Source organism: Dermacentor albipictus, chromosome 4, assembly GCF_038994185.2.
Source record: "Dermacentor albipictus isolate Rhodes 1998 colony chromosome 4, USDA_Dalb.pri_finalv2, whole genome shotgun sequence".
Taxonomy (NCBI): Eukaryota; Metazoa; Arthropoda; class Arachnida; order Ixodida; family Ixodidae; genus Dermacentor; species Dermacentor albipictus.
Window position 1 is genome coordinate 157800825 of NC_091824.1, and position 23989 is coordinate 157824813.

Sequence of the window (23989 nt, forward strand, 5' to 3'; positions counted from 1 at the left end):
ATGACCAACGCAACTTCGCATTAATTCTTGGGGGCATCTGCCTCGTCGGTGCAAGCATACTTCTGGTGATGGGATTGGGCGGAGTGTTTTGTAAGCTTTCACGTTTCTGCATCATAGTGTGCGAGATGCTCTTCTGAAATGATCTTGAGGCTATAGCCTCGTCGTTCAGTGCAATCGAGCTGAGACCGTAGATTCCTCGGCTCCTGAGATATCCTGCAGCACTATTCTCATTCACCGGATAATCATCAGCAAGCATCCTTGATTACCATAGTCGGTAGCGTTCCGGAACTGCCCAACCATCTTATAAATAACGCATGTCATTGTTAGGCTTGACATGGTTATCGAACAGATAAAATTTTATTGCCGTATCCCATAATTATTCTACCCTTTTCAAAGCGTGTACTTTAGGGCTTATTTGTGCAACCAGGAAATGCTGATGTCTGTGAAGGTGCCTGAGCAGGCTAAACGGTCTTACCTGGCTTATGCTTCGTCGTCTTCAAGTTGACGTTGCGAGCTTGCACAGCATTTGCGCTAAGCAGCTCGACACCGCTAATCCTGCCTCCTTATGAAAGAGCCATATGATAAAATGTGCAGCCTTCTACTCTAACCAGATGTCGTTGTCAGTAGAGGTTTTGCGTTTTCTTTATTTATTCTCCTTCAGTGGCTGTGCACAGTGCTTTCCCGTCTTTTTATATTATGCCATTGCAATTACAGTCGGCATAAAGCTGACTGACTCGGCTATGTCTGCATCATAGAGTAGTCTGGTAAGGAACATCCTTCCAGGAATGCGTGGTCGACTCAGCTATAGAAGTCTAGCATACTCCGGCGGGCCTTTTAAAATATACTATAGAGACAACACGCTGTGCTATGCTCCGTGTGTTGGTGCCCGCTATATTAGTGCTCTAATCGCAAGTGTTTAGTGAACGCTTTATGGCGCCTAGACCTAATTGACTGTGTCTGCCCGCACGCCGTGTCTTCTCGCCGACGCGTCCGCTTACAACGAAAGGCTACTCGAACTTATCACGCACCTCTCGCTCAGCCACATGCGACAGACATGCGGCGGTGATCTCTCTTTAGTATACAGCCTATGTTCTAGTGTTCCACATCTTGTAATTGCGACAAGGAGGGGTCTGTACCTTCTAATTTGAAACTATGGTCAGTCTATCTGCAAGCATGCAGTTTTGATTAATTGGTGCTCTTAATACAATTCTACAGGAAGGATTGGCTCCCTACCTGCCGGTCCCCGTGCAGTGGCTTGCACTGCTGGCAGGTCTCGCAATACGCGACTCCTTACAGATGTCACTTTGCATTTTTTTGCCACTAAAACCGCTGTTGTGTATTTCGCAGTGTGGTTCACTAACCTATTCTCCGTTCACCATCTTGAGTGACGTGGTGCTGTGAAAAATGAGCGAGCCACAAGAGCGAAGGATTACGAGGAGACCATTTTTCTCTTGTTCTGTCTCCGTTGGCGATGGTACGTGATGCCACATCGCAGAACAGATTTGCTCTGTTGCGCTGTTTCGTCGTAGTGCACAATAAATATCAGCGAGTTCACGTTTTCTCGTTGGACCATGGACGCGCCCTCCTGAGAGTATAAGATTCAGGATTCGCTCTTTTGCGACATGTGGCGATCAGATTCAGTGGCTTATCCTCGGCCGTGCATGAATAGTTGAGGGTATGCTTAAGTCAGTACGACTGAGTTCGGAGTTAGATACGCCCATGATAATTGATGATAATATCGTCGTATAGAAAATAGTCATAAAGCAAGATGATGCCAGTAGAAAGGTTCGCGGAAGACCGGCACAGCAGGGAGGAGCCTGCTGCCAGCTGCTGTTTCTGTTATTACGTCTAATGTGCGAACCTATTTTTTTATTTATTTAAATACTCTCAGTGTCCTTGTAGCGTTACAGAGAGAGGAGTGGTGTTACAAGTTAAGAATGGCAGTCTTGAATGATGCGGGCTCAGGGTTGTTGGCGATTGAGGCAGGGATGTGATTCCATTTGGGTGATGTCTTCGGGATGTAGAAGTTGAAGTACATACTGGTCTGGCAGAACGGACACTTGAACTTAGAAGTTTTGGTCGACGCGGGATGAAAAGTAGCAAAGTGGTGAGAACAATGTGCGTTTTGTTTCAGGACTCGTAAAGATTTTATGAATGGGACGTGGGCGCGCTTGCCTACTTCCGATGGAAAGGTTCGGAATGTCTAGAGAACTTTTTTTCAAATAATACTCGTGGTGCGAGAATATGTATCACTAATGATGTGAGGTGAATGATTTGTGGTGGCTTCCGGTGCGTTTACAAATACAGAACTGTGTTGATCTCAGATTTATGAAGCATACTCTAGTTTAAACCTGACTAAATTTTATAAAGAAAAAGTTTTAAGGAATAATGAGCCGAAGCATTGTTATGACGCAAGAAACCGAGACTAAGTTCGCAGTGTTAATCACGTAGTTTATATGGGTATTTCATGATAAATTGGTAACTATGTGGACGCCTTGGTATTTATATGTATTGACATATGACAACTTAATATTAGTAATGGGATAAACAGGGATCGTACAGTCAGCAGTTCTTCGCGAAATCCTCATTATCCTGCATTTGTTAACATTCAATTTTAAGCACGATAGTGAACATCATGAAGTAATGATGCCATGAGCAGACTAAAGTTGAGAATAATCATGAGGGTTAGTTATTACGCGGTAGAGGACACAATCATCGGCAAATAGCCTGATGGTTTATTTAATGTCGGGGAAAAGGTCGCTAACGTAAATTGGAAACACTAGGGGTTGGAGGATGGAGCCTTGCGGTACACACCGGATGTGACAAAACATTTGCGTGATTTATTACTGGGAGCGGTTACGTGTTGGGTGCTGTTAGATAAAAAGCATTTAATACACCGCAGTAAACTCGAGTCAATATTAAGCATGCTAAGGTTTAGTAAAATAAAACGGTGAGAAACGGTATCGAAAGCTTTTTGGAACGTAAATAAAATACAGTCGATAATAGAACCACCTTCAGGTGCGGAAAATAGGTCGTTAGTAAAGAGAAGTAATTCGGTTTCGCATGAGTAGTGTTTTCTAAAACCATGCTCAATGTTGTGAAAGAAGTTATCCTGTTCGAGAAATGCGGCTAGACTAGCGCACTGTGTCCCGATAGATCACGATGGGCCTCGTATCCAAAGTTGAAATGAGGACGAGGTATAGTGTACTATTCAACGGTTACAAACTTCGCGGATTGGCTAGCCAGTATTTTGAAGCACGGAACCTAGCAGGCAGTTCTATAATTGCTAAGAGTGATGAAATGTAAAGAGTACTATTGGGCATCTGGCTCTACAAGCCGCCGTATGCGCCTGAATTGCATCCACTGAGGAAGCGCTCTTCACTGATTGCCTACTCACTTTTCTTCCCTATCACGCAGCTGGATCCGAACCTACCGAGAGTAAGCCACATTTGAATTTCACTGTCAGATTCGGCTTTCTAATTTTTTAAAGTCTCCTTGAGCGGAAAGCAGTACACTTGTTTTTTTTTTTCTGCTAGTGTTCTGCGAAGGGTTTCGACGTGCACTGCTTCCAGTAACTGAATATCAAATTTCTGAGACAAAATACTTTTTTTTCTCTAGCTGAGATTCACAGTAACGGCGGAGACATAATTTCTGCGATAATCGTCAAAGAAGCCTTCGGTTATCGAATTTTCGTTGAAACAATACTTCATTATTTTAAAGTGCAAGTTACATTCCCGAAATAATGGTGTTTAATATTTCTATGTGCTACTCGAGGAAGATGATGCCGACCTCTGGATTTGGTTGGGCGTGCCCTTTAAGCGGCCTCTGGCTGATCAGAGGACGACGACGTGCCTTGCTTGATGATGGCTGACTTCCATGTTGACCAGTGCTTGCTACTACCTGAAAATACACCTCGTAAATAGTTTTCTTGTTGTGCTTCCACGTAACAATATCGAGGCGTGCTACCTTATTAGGACTACTGAAACTGTCAACGGTTTAGGAATATTACTGAAAGCTGGAACAAATAGTTGCATTGATTGGTAGAACTTGGTAAGGAGGAATTGTAATACGCAGGTGCTGGAGGTATTACCTATTTTACTGGAAAGGAATTACTGGTGTGCCAGAGTTCGCACACACAGTAGCAAGTCGCAGCAACCTCATTTCAAGCACCATGCTTAAGTTTGAAACGAACTTTTTCTCAGGATCCAACCCGTTCTCATTGACACGATATTGTAGCGCACAAATAACGGAAATGAAGGACCTGACAGCGACAGACAGCAGAAAGACGTCGCAACACTCGCAATTATTTATTAGGCACAAAGTTTGGTACATGTATATGCTGCAATCAAATAAAGAGTTGTGAGTATAGCTCCGTCTTTCTTTCTACTATGCCTGTCGCTGTTAGTTTTTTATTTCTGGTATTTTTGCGCTACAATATCATGTTGATCAGCGGGTGCCAACTCGCCTGAGGAAATGTTATTGTCCAGTTATTCTTTCTGTTCGCTTTTCCTCCTGTTTTTCTTTTTGGTCCATCCGTGTTAGCGCTGGTGTGTCAGCTGTATTTCAGCTCACTTGTGCGCCCAGCCTTAAAAATTCCACGGATGAGTTACCATCGTGAACCCCACCTAATATTCTTAATTGTCCTATTGAACAACTCAAAATTGACTTTCTTTTACTATCGGCGGCCGCATTTCGATGGGGGCTAAATGCGAAAACACCCGTGTACTTAGATTTAGGTGCACGTTAAAGAACCCCAGGTGGTCAAAATTTCCGGAGTCTGGCATGTAAAACCCCAAATATTATTACTTTCTTTTACTATGAGCGCAGGCAATTATTTAACAATAAAACAATAACTGACTTCAAAATTAGGGTGTTATTGTTCTCTTTTTTTATTATTTTTTCGCTGCAAAGAAAGCGCGCGAGATTTGAAGAAGTACGACGTGACTAGGTCCTTTCGCTCCGCGACATTACTTAGTGTGTTCAAACATGCATCTGCGAATAATCGATGCTGCATGCTAATCGAACTAATGGAGACCCCTTAAGCAACGCAGATAGAATACAACGGCCTTGGCATCCAATTTTGCTGCGATAAGTTGTCTGTTGTAGCAATGAAGCAAATGGAGGCCATGTTATACGCGGCAACTAAGGCAAGGCAATCCTTGAAGCTTTGTCACTGTTTTTGACGTTGACGTATAGCCAGAAGGACGTGGAGCTTTTGGCGGTGGATGGAGATGCACTCCGTGAATGCAGGTGCCATCGAGCATAGTTTTTGCTTGCGGCCTATTCATAACTTTAGCCTGCGTCTAGCATCGATAATTCGTTGGTAGAATGTTCGAAGGCAGTGATGTTGCTGCACGGAAGCGCCTAGTCGCGTAGCACTTTTCTGAGTGTGGCGCGTTTTCGTGACAGTCCGGAAACAATTGAAATCAGCGCAGCTATCTTTGCGGAAAAATGAAATATATAGTTCTCAATAGATTCGGCAACTTTCCCACTGAAAGTTTTCAGTTTAAAGAAATACCTCAGAAATTAATCAATAATTCTTAATAGATTTCCTAAGCTCAAAGTAAAAGATACATTGAGCCGGACAAGGGGGCAGTCAACAGTAATAAGCTGCTTGCATTCTCTTAACGCACACGGGGACACGTGGAGTTTGCTGAGGGACCCAGTATGTTTCAGCTATTCAGCACTTACAAAGCCCAACACAAACCGCTTTCCATTTGAAAAAGAAAGCAAGAGAGCGTGACTATTAAGCTGTATACCCCAAGGGGCAACTATCTCGAACTACCTCAGGAGAGTACAGACTAGATCTGTACTTAGTCCAAAAAGGCTAGCTGCAATGACTGGTGGTGAATATCCACCAAACTGCAAACATTGTAGCTGTCCCCTTGCGGACCAAGATCACATCTTGTGGGGATGCCAAAAGAACCCTCCCCCGAGAGAACTCTTTAGGCGAGCTCCCTCACATGACGAGTGGGAGAAAAAAACGAAAACGTCCAACCCGCAAGACCAGATACGGTTGGCGGAATGGGCTGATAGCGTCGCGGCTAAGCAGACGCCACGCTAGCCCACACCGCTGGGAAAGAAAGCTCCACTAAAACTTTACAATAAAAGTTTTCTCTCTCTCTCTCTCTCTCGATACCGGCATAGCGATATATATATATATATATATATATATATATATATATATATATATATATATATATATATATATATATATATATATATATACCGATAGCGAGGGGCAATATATGGGCCCGTCTCGCCGAAACGAAGAGATAACTGTTGCTTAGCATTTACCTCGCGCAGATTGGCTACCTGTGATATAGATACACATATATACGCCGTATGATATATACACATACGGCGTTCCTCTGCTGGGCTTATCAACCATCACCCTTGCCTGCAGATGCGTTTGTATATGAGCAGCTGTCACTGCCTTGATGCGGGCCCTTGTGACCTGACCATATAGTTAGCCAGCAGTGAGGCTGCTGCCCGGATGGTTTGCCATGCAATAAAGGCATCCTGTTATGATGGTTTGACTTACTGAACGCTGCGCGTGTCAACAAAGTGAATACCTTGGTTGCTTACTGAAATGAAATCGTAGACGTGAATATAAATTTCTTCTTCATGTGTAATGGCCTGCGCTTAGCCAAAATATCGGCAGTAATCTTTGTTATGGCATTTCATTTTTGCTGTGGCCTTGAGGTATTTAATTGCATCTACTTTGAAAACTGAAATTTGAAATGTATGCCTGTATATTTAGCAAATGTGAGCGCCCAATTCTGCCTCTCCAGTTGGATTAGTTGGAAAGTTGGAATGGTCGGTGAACTCCAATGTAGATGCCCTTCATGGCGCCATGTTTCACCAATTCACTTTCAATATTATTCATTTTTGGGTGCCTGTTTAAATTGCAGAATTCTTTGTTCTAGACAGTATTCAGTTCCCATTAATTCAGCTTTATATCATGGTACTATAGAGCCAGTTTCCAGATGTTAGTGTGAATTGGCACTGCAAAAAACATTGGTGTTCTAATTAAATTTCCTAAAAGCCCCTCTGGCATAGTGTGGTAGAACATTCAACGTAAGATAGGTTTATTTATTCATACATTCTAATTATACAAATCTTAAAAATGTGCCGAATATTTAGCCTAATTAGTGACTCTTTAGATCTACTTGATGTGGCATTCATGCGCTTGCACTTTCTAAAAAAAAATATTAGCAACTTGTAGTCCACCAGACACCAACTGCCAGTCCACCAGACCGTAGCACAAATGGGCCGACTTGCACTTTCAGACTTGCGACAGCATTGGCAGGCTTTGTTGTATTGTTAAACCAAACATTCCCGTGGGTTAAATTTGTTTGGTTTAAATTTAATTTGCTTTAAAAATGAGTTCATCCTGTGAAGACTTGGCTGACCGTTTAACTCCTTCCAGAGCTTTAAATTAACATTTACGTTTTGCAGAAGATGACGTCGACGCTACTGAAAAGCCGGGAGTTCACAAAGTAGGAGGAGGTAAGGTCGCACCCACAAGTGCAAATGCACAGACGGGACTGCGAAATGGAAGGCATAAATTGATACTCTCTCTAAATCTATAATTATTGTTACTAGATGGACTGTTAGTAACTGATGTTTCTCCAGTAACTGTAAGCACCCTTCCCTAATAGAATGAATGAAAATTTAAGTTTTAAGGGCTTTTATATAAAGAAAACAAGAAAACGGTGAAGAACAGTCGACGATAAGAACCTGTCACAATATTCTCTTGTTTTTCACGAATGACATCTACAATAAATCTACAGCAAACCCCAAACAATACTGCAGTTTTATATACTGTTCGCTGTATATGCTTTTCCACGTCGAGTTACACCCTTCTATCACACTGTACTTGGTGTATGGTGCATAAAATATGTGTTTTACTAGTGTAACAAAAGTAATACTTTTCACCATACGGCCCAGTCTCTGCGTAGTTATTGCATTCAACGCATCGTTACTAGTTGATTAGCTTGTGTTTCTGAGCGACATAGGTATTTCCAATTCAGCCGTTTCTGCTACATTGTCAAAACCTTATAAGTATCTCTTATTGTTTTTTGGTGACCAGGAAAGACTTCAGCAAGCTTTTTTTTTCAGATTCGGTTTGCTTATCTGTCTTGCGGAATGCAGGACATCAAAGCAGTAACAATTTTAACATTAGATACACGAATGGAGTTTATTGCTGCATGTATCCCACGGGAAAGAATTATAGTCTGTTCTTTGGGAAAACTCTGTGCAGCCTCGGTAACTCCATGAGAGCGATGCTTTTTTTTATTTTTTTTCAAGAACATAGCTTTAAGTTCAGCCGCAGCTTCTTCGCTATCGAGATGGTATCGAGATCGAGATTATCGAGATGGTATCGTCTAAGCCTGCTAAGGTGAAAACGCTGTATGCGCGTAATTATGTGACATTTTGTGCGGAATCCATGCGTCGAAGTCACTGCACACAAACTATGGGCAGAGACTGTCGGATCAATGCAGAGAGTATGAGAGGGGAAAGATAGATTAGAAAAGAAATAACGTCGAGCTTTTCTGATACCTGTGATGATCTTAAGGCACCCTAGTGTGGTCATGAGTTAACTGTAGCCAGACATGTCCATAAATGAAAGACTGCACGCAAGGGAGCATTGAGGAAACGGCAGATGAAAGTATAATGCAAACACAGAAGGACGCCGTGAATTATGATTCTGTTGTTTCGGTGCTAGCCTTCACTATGGTCATGACGCGTATGACTTTGTGCAACTTTCGATCTTAGTTTCCGCCGCTTGCGATATCGCCTTCTCGCGCCGTCGACGTCGCAATCTCATAAGCTGCGATAGGAACAAACATTTTATTGAAATTTAAATTACTGGAAAGCGGTATACATGGTTTAATAGCGTTAGATAGATCTTCCTTGCACACGTTAGGTTTTCTCCGGAACTTCAGCGCAATAGTTCGTAACTCACAACGTGGGCTTAAACGAGCAATCGGCTTTTTATAGTGGGTTCACCTACTATACAACCACTATATGAGTTTAGCCATGAATAAAATGCTTCTTGAAAGCAGTCAGTTGGCTGTGAGGGCCGTATTTGAACCTTCCTTATAAATCTGACCCCGTAGAATTTATTTACCGTGCCCATATATACAAAGAGTTTTAATTTATTGCAGGTCCCTCACCACCGAAGACGACCAAAGCGAATGCACTACCGAAGCCGACAGCTCAGAAAACAGTCGCGAATATTAAAACTTCCCCGATGCCGAAGAATACAACGCCTACCTCTACGCCTCGTCCTACCACTACTCCTCCTCCCAAAAGCACGCCTCGGCCAACTACAGCTCCCCGCCCTACTACTACGCCCCGCCCTACTACAACGCCCCACCCCACTAGTACGCACCGACCTACCACTACGCCTCATCCTACTATAACGCCTCGTCCCAATACAACGCTTCGTCCCACTTTAACACCCCGCCCTACTACAACGCACCGCCCTACAACTACGCCTCGTCCCGCTACAACACTTCGACCCACCACAACGCCTCGGCCCACTGCAACTACTCGGCCCAGTACAACGCCCCGCCCTACCACTAGGCCTCGCCCTACCACGACGCCTCGCCCGACCGCTACGCCTCGTCCTACCACTACGCCTCGCCCTACCACAACGCCTCGTCCTACGACAACCAGTACTACCCCTACGCGCAAGCCTACGCTGTTCTGTGTGTATGGCCCGCGATTTTTGAGCGCTGAGGTCATCAAGCAAGGAATATGCGAGTACGCCGTATACGATGCCTCTGGCTTTGACGGCGTTTTGTTGACTGTGGAGCACCACCAACTGCTTTATGCTTTTGCCATGGTGAGTCCCACAACGCCGAGTTTTATAATAGGTTTTAATTAGAACAAGGGCGCGTGTGTTCTTTGGCCGTGCGATCGGGAAATTCTTATACTTCTTTGGCACCTTGCTGGCAACAAATGCGATCGACAAATATAATGAAAAGCTGGCTTAGTACTCAATAATTTCATATGCCTACAATTCTTGCATTAAAGCTGATTAATTAAGATGTTTTGTATCTCTAAGGATGCTAACAATCTGTAAGTGCTATTTTATTATGATTTTAATATTTGTATTAGCCCCACTCACAAATATTCAATGACTTTTGGAGTTCACTTTCTTATCGACATGCCTAATAGTTTTTTTTTCGGCGCATGATGCGAATATTCATGCAGCATAAGTTCAACGTTGCTTGACAGAAATTTTGAAGTGACTGAAACATTCTTGAAATCTGTTCAGCGTTTGTCTACTGCAGGCATAACTGTGTTTTAGACATGATTAAAATGGGAAGGTCGTGTTCGAGCGTAAGTATGTCTTTCTTTATTCGCAACAATTCGGAGAATTTTTCTCACGTATTTCGTGCGGGCAGAACACGGCGATGACGCTTATCTATAGGGTGCGCCATGACCAATTAATGAATTCGGGAGCAATCACTTGGGCCACAAAATAAGCCTTTCGACTAGCAGTTCGTGCATTTGAAGGCAATGGGGCCCCACCACTCTGCTTGCACCTCCATACAGCTCCAACTACATAACTAACATCTTCAGAAGACCGCCCGGCCTCGCTCTCATCCATGGGCAAGCTCGCACTGACTAGGCGAGTGCGCAGGGTTGCCAGATGGCCCCAACAAATGATAGCCAAATGATTTTAAATTGTAGCCCAGAAATAGCCGGACTCAAATTTTTAGTGAGCGCAAAGTAGCCAAAAACATAGCCAAAATGTTTGATGATGTTCTGCAGGTGACTTAGAAGGTGTAGATGATGTCCAAACCTCACCGCGTATTTCTGGCTCCAAAATACTTCAATTACTTCCGCCGCATGCAACCAGCACCACACCGGCCTGAAGGTCTCCGTAAAAAATTCTAATAAGAGTACTCAGACGTGTATTTGGTCACCACTTATCGTTACAATGAGCCGAAGGATTTCTTTTCCGATTTACTTATGCCTTTAATGGTTTTTACTGAGCCACGTTTTTAGCTAACTTCAATTAGCGCCTCGCTTTATCCGAGACATTTTTCTATAAGAGACGGGCCAAATATTGCCGGCTCCACCATCGAGGATGAGCTTCGGCTTGTCATGATCGAGTGCCCAAGAGGCGGCCCTAGGTCAAGTCATTTTGGAATAGGAAAGCCTTTCGTATGCTTGATTCATAAAACAAACATGTTATTTATGTCCCTCTCTCTCTCTTTCTTTATCTGTTTTGTATGTTTTGCTCGAAAGAAGCTCGACGCTGCGTTATCAAATGCTGCCCCTTGAAGGCGTATACACACTGGACTCTGGAGAAAACTGTAACCTTCTCGCTTTTTATTCTTGCGAAGAAGCGGCAGTTTTGTCCGCAATTCGCTTTTGAGTTGGAACAAACAGAACGACCTGCAGATCCATAACAAAAGAAGTAAAATAATGTTTATCGTTTTAATTTCCACCTGGATTAGAGCGCTGGCAATAGTCCAGGTGGTATTAGAATTGAAAAGAGTTGAACGGCGCTATATTTAAACAGTCAATCGCTGACAAGATTCGTGCAATGTGAAAACGTGTGCGCAAGTTTCTGTGTATGCAGATATGAATGCATATGTTGCAAAATTTCTGATGGGGCCTGGGTACCTTACTCGCTGTGCAACTGAAAAAAAAATGTAATTCCACTTGCGAACACACAAAATCGAGTTTATGGGTCGTGCAGGGCTGTAATGAAGTACAAAGTAAACCATTTTTATAACAATTTCAAGCAGTATAACCAGAATAGGAAGTTAGAGCACTGCATTTATCTTTATAAACTGACAAGAACTCTTTCCAAACCACCACTACCACTTGTAGAAAAATAATAAAATATGTATGTGACAGTACTACAAGCACCTATTATGTATACCGAACGCATTTCTTTTTCTCATCACAGCGGCAAATACACCGAAAAGAAGAGTGCTTAGCACTGGAATGACTTATAAACATGGTAGCCATGACTTACAACGTCCTCCCAGTGCCAACATTGCCTAAAAACACAGCCTTCGAGATTGCCTACAAATCTTTGTAGCATCAATGACATTTGGGCTCCAGAAACACGAATTTTGTCAGTGTTGATGTCGTCTTCTGGACTCGGAAGTCCTTAAGACGAAAATAGTCCAAATATAGCTATGTAGCCAACTCGGAATTTTCGATGCCAACCCGCATAAAAAGTAGCCCAATTTTGCGATTAATAGCGCAATCTGGCAACCCCTCGAGCGCGGAGCTCCTCTTAACCTGGCCGCTGTGAGACACGTGATCAGGCGGCAATCTAGCTGCGGAGAGCGCATGCGCCAAGGCGGCGGCGCCGGAGCTCCTACAGCGGCGAGTCACGTGATGTTGCCAAGGCTACGGTGCAGTTGCGGCCAAATGAAGGTCAAAATGCTGGCAACGGCGAAACACGGATCGATGCGCCTAGTAAAGCTTTCGCGTTAATATAATGAAATTCTATGCTGCAATGATCATCGGCAACGGAGCCGACGAGGGACGCTGATGACGACAAACACGTGTGCAATGGTGCGACCGCGTTCGCGCGGTTGCGCCGAGTGCCGCCAACAAGCTGGTTCGCGGGTTGTTCGCGGATTACGGAAATGCCCTTGCAATATATAGCTTTGCTGCAAAATGCAATGGCTCGTAGTGCAGAGGCTACATGCACTCAGCAAAGGGAATCTTACAGTGCATGGATTCATTGAAATCACCCAAACAACTTAGAGAAACGCGGCATCTCGTCAAACTTATTCAATTACATGTTCCGCACATATTTAAGCTCGTAATTAAGAGACTGTCCTTGTACTTTGTCCAGACATCACCCATACGGTGCCTCGATATGTCAAATATATGGTTCGTGCAGTTCTTTTAGGACTCGGCAATAAACCCACGCTGTTCGAAAATACTCTCCGAACGGCATGAAAGGATTGTATTGGTAAGTTTCTAATAAGCTGCAGTTTTATCCTACTTTCCCTACTATTTATAGAAACGTACCTCGTATAACGCAAGGAAATATGTAGATAGTCAGCATTAATTGACAAAATGTGTAGCTTCTAGTTACCTTCTACGTTTTAAACTTTGGGTACAACTCATGCAAGACATGACCACCATTCTGTTCAAACATATGCCGACATCTTCGGTGCTCAAAGGAAGCGGGGAAATGTGTGTTTCATATAATGTAGATACATAACAGGTACAAAATGAGGGTTTAGCAACGTTTACTTAGTGCAATTGTAACCAAATCACTGTGTAATTTCTCTGTACAGCCCCTCCCTTCACATAACGTTATGGCCAATCCGATGAGATTACTACAGCGACGCTGTTTGCATAGAAGTGGTGAAAAATGTTACGTGGCGAGCCTTCGCGGTGCTCTATACGTGAACTTCATTCGTCATCGACTTTAAACGTATATAGATGATATGCGGGAGAGGTATTTTAGATAATGCGTCCAAGGCACTTCCTTCATGTTGGCGTCTCCGGTTGCGCAGGCGTTCCCGAGCAACTCCCGCACCGTTGCCGGTTTGAGCTTCAACTCCGACAGCCCGTCGGACCCGCTAAGCACGGTGCAGCGGCTCCCGATAGCTGGAGTTGCAGAATTGCAACGCTTCGTTAATCGAGTACCCTCTTTCGTCGCTATGGGATTCCTCAACGTTAACTTCGCCCCTAGAAAAGTGTACACGCTCCTAGTAGCGATGAAGGCGAGTTCTAGTTTTTATGGCTATCGTGTTTAGATGCAAGTTTGCACATTACATGCTCTTTGGGTAAGGCTCGCTTTCTTGTAGACTTCTTATTTCGGCTATCGATATGCTCAAGGCTATCTCTGAGACAGATCTTTAGCAAGGCTCGTTTTTTTTGTATTTTTGCAAGCACCGTGAGCATTCCTTACTCAAACTCACCGATGACCTATAGGTCGTGCTTAATGGCAGTAGTCTCAGGGAATTTTTTTTTTACTCAGTAATGGAGTGTTTCCACCTATACAACCCCAAACAGGGTCAATCTGTAAAACGTAAGGACATTGGCCGACAAATAGTTTAACCCTGTAAAACTGCAGGTACCTTTTGACGTTACACGAACATGTCAGCAGAGCATCTCTGGACTTGTAAGCGTATTAAATACTTCTTTAAAGGAAATGTTGACTCATTGGCATTATCTTTCAGCCGCTGTTACTGCCTGCTCTGGTAGCGTCTGCCCTAGCTGCTTCAGAACATCCATATACGAGCTCGTGCAGGGATATATTGTAGTGCTAGATGGAGAACCGCCTCTGGGGGCGACCAATGCACGCTGCGTTTGCCTCAGTGCATGACGTTTCAGTGACGATTATACTAATGTCATCGGATTAGAGTGAATGCTTAATAGTTCTGGGCTCCGTGTGCCATTTGGACAATGCACATGACATGCGTAGCCAACAGATCCGATTGCGTCAAAGAGCACGCGCTGAAAAAAGAAATAGAGGACTAGCCATTGTTGAAATTAGAAAACCATGGGGAAAAAAGAATCTAATTCTCTTAGTATGGATCACGTGTATTGCGTAAAAGGTGGCCAGAGTGCACAGTCATTGCGTATAGAAACTCTAACTCGATTGCTCCAAGGGGATCGCACTCCCACATTTCAGGTTTCTGTTTCAGTGAACGCTACTGACCCCGCACTGTCTCTCCCATATTTATAGGTGATGTATGAAGCTATAAGGCATCATGCGAATCATTTGCTCTTTTTCGGATCCTACATATACACCACGAGTTCAGGGGAGATGCTCGCCCGAGAAGCGCAAAGTATACAGTAAGTGTCTCGGACATCGTCCAATACTTCATTGTAAATTGCCGTGTCTGCACTAGTACGTGTTGAAAGTTTTACGGATGACCTAGATTCTGTTGCGCTATAGCTAGATGCGGTATCAAAAAAACTTCTTCCTGCGTGTTTGTAGGGAACGACGTGACCTCCAAGAAAGTAAACGTTTTTTTCGTGTACTTATTTATAGAGGTGGTATTCTATCCAAGATCGCATTAGTTATAAGAATTGTTTGAGTTATAGCAGCACCATGCTTACTACAATTGAAGTAAACGCAAGCACACGATAATAAATATTTCTTACGTGTATCAGTAAGCAAGAGTGAGGGTTTGCTTGCGACGAACTAATATTCCCAGCAATAATGAAGGGGCAGAAAGGACAACCCTGCTACACGCAGAAGTCGCACGCATAACCTTCGCTTCTCGTGAGTGACTAAATACGATTCGTATCGTGCTACATGTGCGGTTCCCCTCCACCAATATTGTTGTCCATGTATTCATGCCTTAGCCCTACAAGTTAAGAGTTAAGTATCTGTTTTCTGTGACAAGCTGTAAAGCGCGTGTTTGAGTAGAAAGGTGAAATTTCTATACACATATTGGCCGGCTGTTTTGTGGCGGCTTCATTATTGTTGCGCTATAAAATTGACTGCCTATTCAGGAGTGTTAATCCACACATTCTGAGCTATGTTATGTGAGTTGTTTGCAACGATTAAGACGATGTGAAGGCTATTTCTGCGTCCTTTTCGTGCCGCGTACTCTTCTCGTGCCGCGACAGCCACCATCAAAGATTACCAGCTTTTCAAGAACGCCTCAGCTAATATTGTATGAGTAGACACACCTGACACTCCTATTCCTTTTATCACATTTCCTATTTTTTCTTGTTTTGTATGCCTGTAACCACTCCCCTCTCCAATGCCAGTGGCCCTGATAGTGCATGAAATAAATAAATGAATAAATAAATAAATAGCTTCGAAGAAGAAAAAAACCTTTCAGAGATACTGTTGCCACAGTGCAAGATATCGCCGCAAAGGGAGCCAGCAGAGATGAAGGGTAACGCAAGACGCAGATTCTCTGTTGGCGGGTGCGAGCGCTCTCGTAATTTGTCAGTCGAAGCACCTCCCGTAAAGAAGCTTCCAGCACTCCTTGCCCTTAGTACATTGGCAAATTCGGGAAATAAAGGTCAGCGAGTCAGCCACCACTTCCTTTTCTTTTCAGGAACCTTGGCCTCGTCATCTTGCAGACGCACATCACGCCCCCCGAAAGGACGCTTCTGGCGAAATGCACGGTGCATCTGATTTCGTACAAGTCAGGTCGGGGTAAACGGGACGTGCCCACCTTCGTGAGTTCTCTTACGTGTGCGCTAAAGTTAACAGTAAATTTCGCTTTAAAACTTAGCAGAGCATTTCAGCGGATTCCTGAGGCATGTTTGTTTAATAGTTTCTATGACCGCAGCGGTGATCTCTTCGTAGAACATTCGGTTTGTATGTGGAAGGTACTGGGAAACGCTTCGATGTTTCTAATGGGTAGACATGTCCCCCGGCCTAGTGGTCTACTGCTTGTAGCTGTTTTCGTCTCGAATGAGATTTCTAGGCGTCGTTTCTTTGGCGCACCTTGTCCCAACATAGACGGCCTAGTTGTAAGGCACCCACGATGGCTCCGGGATTAAGACTATATTTGCCATCGGGTACATACCTGCAAAATGCATACAAGCGCGCCTCCGAACAGATTCTAGGTCATTACAGGATCTCAATGCTCGGGAAGAGGTGTTTGGGCCACAATGCGAGAGCATTTTAATAGATGCTTTGGAGAGCCGCATGGGAAACTCCCGACGTGGGAGCGTTCCAAAGAAGTTGATTTGCTTGAAGCGTTAGTGTGTTCACATTTCTAGGCAGGTGAACCCGCCAACAAAAATAAGCACACGTGCCTGGACAACATGATTCCTCGTATGGTGAACTTAAACAAAGCGATATAAATATCTCGGAGAACACACGCGAAACGACCGCCTTCAAAAATATCCTTAGCTCTACTGGTTTCACTAATTTAATTAGTACTGCGACACGCGTGACACTTACTACTGCATCAACTCTCGACTTAATAATTACGAACGTCGAAACCATTGTACTGCATGCGGGAACGTTGGCATCAGGTCTCAGTGACCACTGCCCCATATTTGCTGTATTTGATAGCATTATACGTGACAAAAGACGCGAACCTGAGCCTCTCGTTGTTCAGCACTTATCTGAAACAGCCTTGCAGTCGTTCAAACATGAAATAACTAAGTGCGATCGGTCACATGTTACGCGTACAAGAGACGTAAATGAAGCCTATTGCAGATTTCTTGAAACCTTTCTTCACGTGTACACTAAGCATTTTCCGTTTAAAACTCTTAAACAATCTAAAAAGATAAGGAAGCCATGGGTTACACGCGACCACCTAGTAATGATAAAAAATAAAAATAAACTGTATCATCTATTTCTACGCACACGGTGCCCGTCACAGCTGAAAGAATTCAAGGCACTACGAAATAAGCTAAACAGTGAGCTAAAGCGTGCTAAAATTATTTATTATCATTCACTTTTCTCTGATATCAATAGGAAACGCCCAGAGGCTGTTTGGAGGGTGGTGAACTCTGTTTTGGGTCGCGGCAAGAAGCATATCACTCCAGATAGTATCACAGTCAATGGTCAGCATATTACTGGCACAAATCAAGCTGAACACTTCAATGCATACTTTGTGAATGCTGGCGTGCCTGATTACAAGAAGAGCCCTACTAACATGTCACATACGCAATTTTTGAACTACAACATTAGTGACAGCTTGTTTTTAGCTCCAACCGATGAATCTGAAATCTTCAGAACCTTCATAAACCTGAAAAACAGCAGGGCCTTAGATATAAATGACGTGCAGATAAAGCCAGTAAAATACGTCATTGCATGTATCTCTCCCGTTCTAAAGCATATATTTAACCTTGCACTAACTTCTGCTGCTTTCCCCGAAGAAATGAAGATAGCAAGGGTGTCTGTAATACACAAAGGAGGTGATCATCAGTCCATGAAAAACTACAGGCCAATATCCGTCCTGCCAGTTTTTTCCAAAGGCTTAGAAAAAATAATCTGTACGCGTATAACTGTTTTTTTCTCTAATAAACATATCTTATCAGATGCGCAATTTGGCTTTCGAAAGGGAAGGTCGACAGAAACAGCTCTACTAACAATGAAAGAAATTATAGTTTCCAACATAGATAACAGACTTTACACGTTAGGCCTTTTTATTGACTTTTCCAAGGCGTTCGACTCTCTCAGTCATGAGATTCTTGCGGACAAGTTGTTCGCATGTGGAATTCGTGGGAAACCTTTGGACTTGTTGAAATCTTACTTAAAAAACCGCCAGCAGAACGTATGTTTGCAGAGTTTCCAATCGTCTTTCCGTCCTATTTCAAGAGGTGTGCCACAAGGGAGCATTCTGGGTCCCCTCTTGTTCAATCTGTATATCAATGACCTCGTAAATATTGAAAAATCAGCAAAATTTATCATATATGCCGATGACAGTAGCATACTATTTTCTGGGCCAAACATAAATGATCTAGTCCTTCAATGTAATAACACACTTTCAAAGCTATCCACATGGTCGAGTCTTAACGAAATAAAGATTAATCCTCTAAAAACCAAAATTATTATATTTCGTGCAAGGAGTAAAGTAGTTACACGGTTAAGCCCTATTGTATATGAAGGTCTGAACATAGCTGTAGTAAACGAACACAAGATACTCGGCGTTACGTTTTCCGCTCACCTTAGTTGGAACTCGCATGTGGAAGAACTATGTAGGAAACTGTCATCAACTACTGGAGCATTATCACGATGTCAACGCTTACTCCCCTCAAAGGTAAAACTTCAAGTGTATTACGCACTGTTCGCATCCTATATTAACTACTGTAGTCTAGTCTGGGCTACCACAACTAAACGGAACTTAAATAAAATCTTGCTTTTACAAAAAAAGATTCTTCGCCATGTTGCAAACATTTCCTACCTGGCTTCAACTGAAACGGTGTTTCAGGAATATGGCATCATACGGGTACAGCACTTATACAAATTTCGGATTTTGCGATCCTTCTTCTTTTCAAACACTTATAAAGAATTCCTTGTAATTATATCAAACCTAACACCTAACTACCCTAATAGGCTTACGCGACATACCTTAACATGGTCTGTTCCTCGTTACCGGACCACCTACAACTCACAGGCACTCCACTTCAATTTACCATCTATTCTAAACGAATTTCCTGAACTAACTACTGCTAGACAACGGCAGCTATGTCAGTTCTTCACATCAATGTTGTAAATAGAGGTCACATAGTTATCTTTGGAATGGCGTGCATGTGTCTTGTTTACGTGGCTTTTGCTCATCCTGTACTTATTGCATTTTTTTTCGTCCTGTCATCGTTGCGCGATGTCTGTTATCAGTGCTATTTTTACTGTTTATTGTTTGTGAAACCTGTTAAATAAACAGAAATTTATTTTTATTTACATTTTTTTTTCTTTTTTTTCTTGTACAGTCAAAAGTCTTTAAACGATGATGTTTATTTTATGCTGTATAAAACAATTGATGTGAACCCTGCTGTAACTCTGTATGGTAACTTCAAGTGAGCCTTACGTAAACTTGTTACAGTATTGCTCACATGTTATAATTATGATTTAATATGCATATATGTGCTGTGAACGTCGGATGCTGCCAATGTAAGGGTCTTCAGGTACTCAGTCAAGCTGCCTAGAGCAGCTTTTAGCCCTGAAGACTATCCAGAATTTTCTGGTGAAATAAACTTTGATTGATTGATAGGATAGACGGACGGCCTACCCAGCGCTATACTAGCGCCGTTCAGCTCCGTATTTGTTGCTGTAGTCGTCATCGTCGCATCGTTAACGCGTCGTCGGTGTTCTTGTTGCTTGTCTTGCGGCCAGCGTTTCTGTGTCGTTGGCCGTCATCGGTGTCGCTGTAGTTCCTTCGGCATATATATATATATATATATATATATATATATATATATATATATATATATATATATATATATATATATATATATATATATATATATATATATGTTGGAGCAGTTTTTGGTATGACAGTTAACTCTGAAACATTGTGATTATAAGCGAGAGAGACCAATTTTAGTTGATGTCCGCGCAGTGCTTTCTGCGAATACAGAAACTCTATAAAACATGGGAGATAAAAAAGTTATTGACAAGTGATGCTTTCAAGTTTGCATGGGGTATTTTGCTTCTCTCCAGTGAATCTGCACAATTCATCAAAATTACAATGCCTAATATTAAGAAGTGAGAGGGAGGGCCGCAAGCAGACACTGTGGGCTGTGCCCTGACGTTTCTTGCGGAAGCACATGTTAATTTTCTTTTATCTTCACAAACAACGCGATGCCTTTTGAACTCGAATTTTTATGTGCTGCGAAGTATTAAAGAAAACTAAATGATCCTAGTGATCGTCCTGTAGTGAAAATGTTTCTCCCGCTTAATAAGCATAAATCTTTTTATGGTTCCATGAGCTAAAATGGGAACCCTTCCAACTTGGTCGTTACATGTGCTGTCCACCATAAATTGCCTCTTAGTTTTTGGCAGTTATAATCTTGTTCTGATTATTTAGCAACGATTTCTTCATGTGCCGAATATTTTGTTTCTATAATAGTGCATATCCTCATACAAATAAACTTCTGGCCCTTGCGTAGGAAGCTTCGCTTTTCTGTTTTTATTTAGTGTGACAGATTTTGATTTCATACCAACCAACCTATTAATAATTGATGTTCGTAAACTTCCAGTGCACGTAACCCAGGAATGTGACTGAGGCAGCTGATCACTCACGTTTCGTGGTCTATGCACATATTTGTTGAAGATTATATACCTTTTTGTACGACCCGCAATCAGTAGCAAACTTGGAGCAATAGAGACTGTGAAGGGACACATTGCGGATCAAATTGAACACAGTGACAGGGATGGTAAACACAGATTTTATTGCGCTGCCGTCGAATTGCATTGACGAAGGCAGATGTTTGCAGTACTATATAACTGCTGGAATACAGCAGGTATTGAAAATCATTTAGAAGGGTATGCTCACGTTTTTGAACTAACAAAAGGGCACGTTATGGGTGCATTCATCCTTCACTTCCTATTTTGTCCATCCACTTTTTTTTAATGAGAAGCGGCCCTTATTTTCAACATCTTTCAACTTTCTCGCGAGCAGAATTTATTTTTCGTAAAACTTTACACTCGTAAAACGGTAGAGAAAGCCAAAATTCGTAAAGATTGCGAAAAATTCTGGAAAGCTGCCATGTATGTGACTTCTATACACACGCGGTAACCTGTGTTTGTGGTAGTGTAGGCCTATGTTGGAGTTTCCATAGAGTGGTGGTATAATGGTAGAGGGGACGGCTCGAGCAGACTGGTCTATCGCCGAAGCACAAACCTCCTGAACACATCCACTCACGCCTCCTGCTGCGCGCGCAGGACGTGGCCAATGACACGGTCGACAAATTCAGAGCTCTGGCGGGAAACTTCAGCGTCATGCTCTCATTGTCCCTGGGCGTCATGGTGTACGTGGCGAAGGAGAAAGTCGTTTACGGTGACAAGAATTCCAGCGGTCAAGAATGCGAACGCAGCGACGTGAACCGCCACGATTTCTTGTGCGCAGATAAGAACGCTCAACGCGCTAACGTCAACATCGCAGAATCAGCATTTTATAAGATCTACAACAAGCACAGCAGGTACCACTTCGTTACCTGGGAGGACATGAATACGATAAGGCCCAAGGTGCGTAAACTCGTGGTCATTTAGTTATTAGTGGACATATACCGAGGCCATTTCTGTGTGCTCGCGTTGTATGTATCCGCGTGATCGAGTCTTTTGGGAAAGAACGGTAGCAATCACAGTTGACGCCGCATGGGGCGGGGGTGTGGGAGGGGGCGTACAAGGAAGTTCCTGGCTACGCCACTGGTGTGGTATTATCGCAGCGCCAGCACCGTTCTTTGAGTGCGTAAACGTGAGAGTGACTATGTTAGGAGTTTCGTTTTCTTGGGCTGACATTTTCATTATGCGCAAGAGTGGATGATGAACGCCCGTTTCATGGGCAATGAAACGGAATGCTATACAAAAATCTAGAGTAACAGCTTGGGCTTGTTGGTTTTCCATCCTGGTGTTAAATGCGATCACACAGCGTTTGTGGTGTCGATCGTCTTGTCTCGTGTCCCGTCTATGTGTTGCGCTGTTAACACCAGGATGAAAAATCTAGAGCGACAGCAACGGCGTTTTATGGCCTCTTTCCTTCATTACCACTCGCAAGTCGTGACACTTCTTTGTGTGCATTCGCATACTTTTGAAGTCAGAGCAGCAACATTTATCGTCCCTGATATTGAGGTCACAGTTTTTAATGCCTGAGCACAAGCGGTGCCAAAGCATAAAAAAAAGTGTATGTGAGTGATGTGTGGAAAGGCGGTCACATGGTGCATATATATATATATATATATATATATATATATATATATATATATATATATATATATATATATATATATATATATATATACAGACGACCATCAGCTGCACTTAGGTGCTAGTAGGGGCAGGACATGGGTCGAGTTAGCTACTGAACACTTTGCACCGTGGTGCAGGCTGTTTCAAGCATGATTCTGGGAAATGAAAGTTCGGCGTAATGCTCACGCGTTGCTCTCGCATTTACTGCTATATCACCTCTGATTTTTTGTTTGCTTTTTTTTTTCGCAGATCAAAGACTACATCAACAGAACTGATGGGTGGGCCATTTTCCATCCCGACTTAGACGCCAGCTGGAATTGCGGTTTCGACAAGGACCTGGAGCGTGTGATTGCCATTTCCACGGCTGTAAGGTCCCGCGATGTAGGATAACCTCGCCACCACATGGTGTCACAATTCGTCTGGGACGTTCACGTCCCAGACGGAGTCGGAGCTTCGTAGGGCTCCGACCCGAGTATTGGTGGAATGACTCGCCGGGCCTCTCGGAAGAGACTGGAAGAGCCGCATGGTCCTTCTTTTTTTTGGCGTGAGGTGCCTACATGTAAATTCATGAGATTTATGTCATGAGACGTTGTTACAAGAAGCAAGAAACGATCCTAGATTTTTCGTTTATGTAGAGTTGTCAAATAAAAGTTTTTCTTTTGCGGGTAACATAGCTAGTGCGAGTGCGAAAATGCCGCGAACTTCTAAAAGGAGGGTCGTCAATATTTTGCTACCTAACGAGCGCTAGAGTTTGTCTTCTTACAAATGTGTTGTTTGCAGTCAGACTCTGAGTGAAATTGCTTGCTGAATTCTCGGTATTTACATGCCAAAACGATGATTTGAATGTTGGGCGCGCAGTATAGCGGAGATCTTTATATTGACCACATAGGGTTTATTGTCCACACACCAGAGGCGTAGCCAATGGCAGCATATGAATAATGTAAAGGTTCCCCCTCCCTCTCCCTCTCTTTTTAACATTTATGTGCACCAGTGATACCCAGCATAAAAATTAATTTCACTAACTTATTGACACTGTCAGCCCTATGTTTGGCTGTAACTGGCGTTGATGCATACGGTCATTACCAATACACTCAATATCCAATAACCGTATAAAAACTAAGTTGCAGGAATAGACTTGTAGTCATGGTGGCGTGTCAGGGAAAGTAAAATTGAAGATATAATCCCCGAATATCAACATATCGCCGTATTAACCACAGTTTAAGGCAACCTGCAGGTTCCATCTCGCAGCAGTCATTTCGTACTATCCGAGAGGGAAAAAAAACATGCTATCGTTAACGGGAGCTGTGATTAGTCTTCCTTACGAAGTAATTCGTGCATTCAGTTTTCTGCGTGGTGGTGTATAATTTAAAATGAATGCACTAGTATCTCGTGGGATGTTCTAGGTTCTAGAGAAAAAGGCAAGGTAAGCCGGGTTACATCGCTGTGGGTGAATAACAGCGGCAGTACTTGTTAAATGTAAACCGAGATGCAAGACTGGATTTCGTCTTGTTTTGACCGGTTCCTTTGTGTTTAAGAATACCACACAGTTCTCGTGTTTTCATTAATAGGCATAATAATGTTTTCTATGTTAAGCTTTTAAGAACTGCTATGGCACTTTTCAATTAACGCCTGACGGCATGCAGG

General features: G+C 43.0%; 1 protein-coding gene across 3 annotated transcripts; it reads left to right on the forward strand.

Annotated features, from left to right (window-relative positions):
- LOC139046776 (uncharacterized) lies at positions 1-23014 on the forward strand. 3 transcript variants are annotated; one of them, XM_070538171.1, is made up of 10 exons: positions 19-90; positions 1348-1474; positions 3418-3438; positions 7462-7512; positions 9174-9856; positions 13521-13730; positions 14699-14808; positions 16032-16155; positions 21323-21625; positions 22595-23014. In XM_070538171.1, exons 2-10 carry the CDS (start codon positions 1405-1407, stop codon positions 22733-22735), a joined length of 1713 nt encoding a protein of 570 aa, XP_070394272.1. In that variant the 5' UTR covers positions 19-90; positions 1348-1404; the 3' UTR covers positions 22736-23014. The 3 variants fall into 3 exon arrangements, with proteins under 3 accessions (XP_070394273.1, XP_070394274.1, XP_070394272.1); XM_070538172.1 differs by lacking the exon at positions 1348-1474 and having other exon boundaries at positions 1-90; XM_070538173.1 differs by lacking the exon at positions 21323-21625 and having other exon boundaries at positions 17-90.
- Positions 23015-23989: the final 975 nt, after the last annotated feature.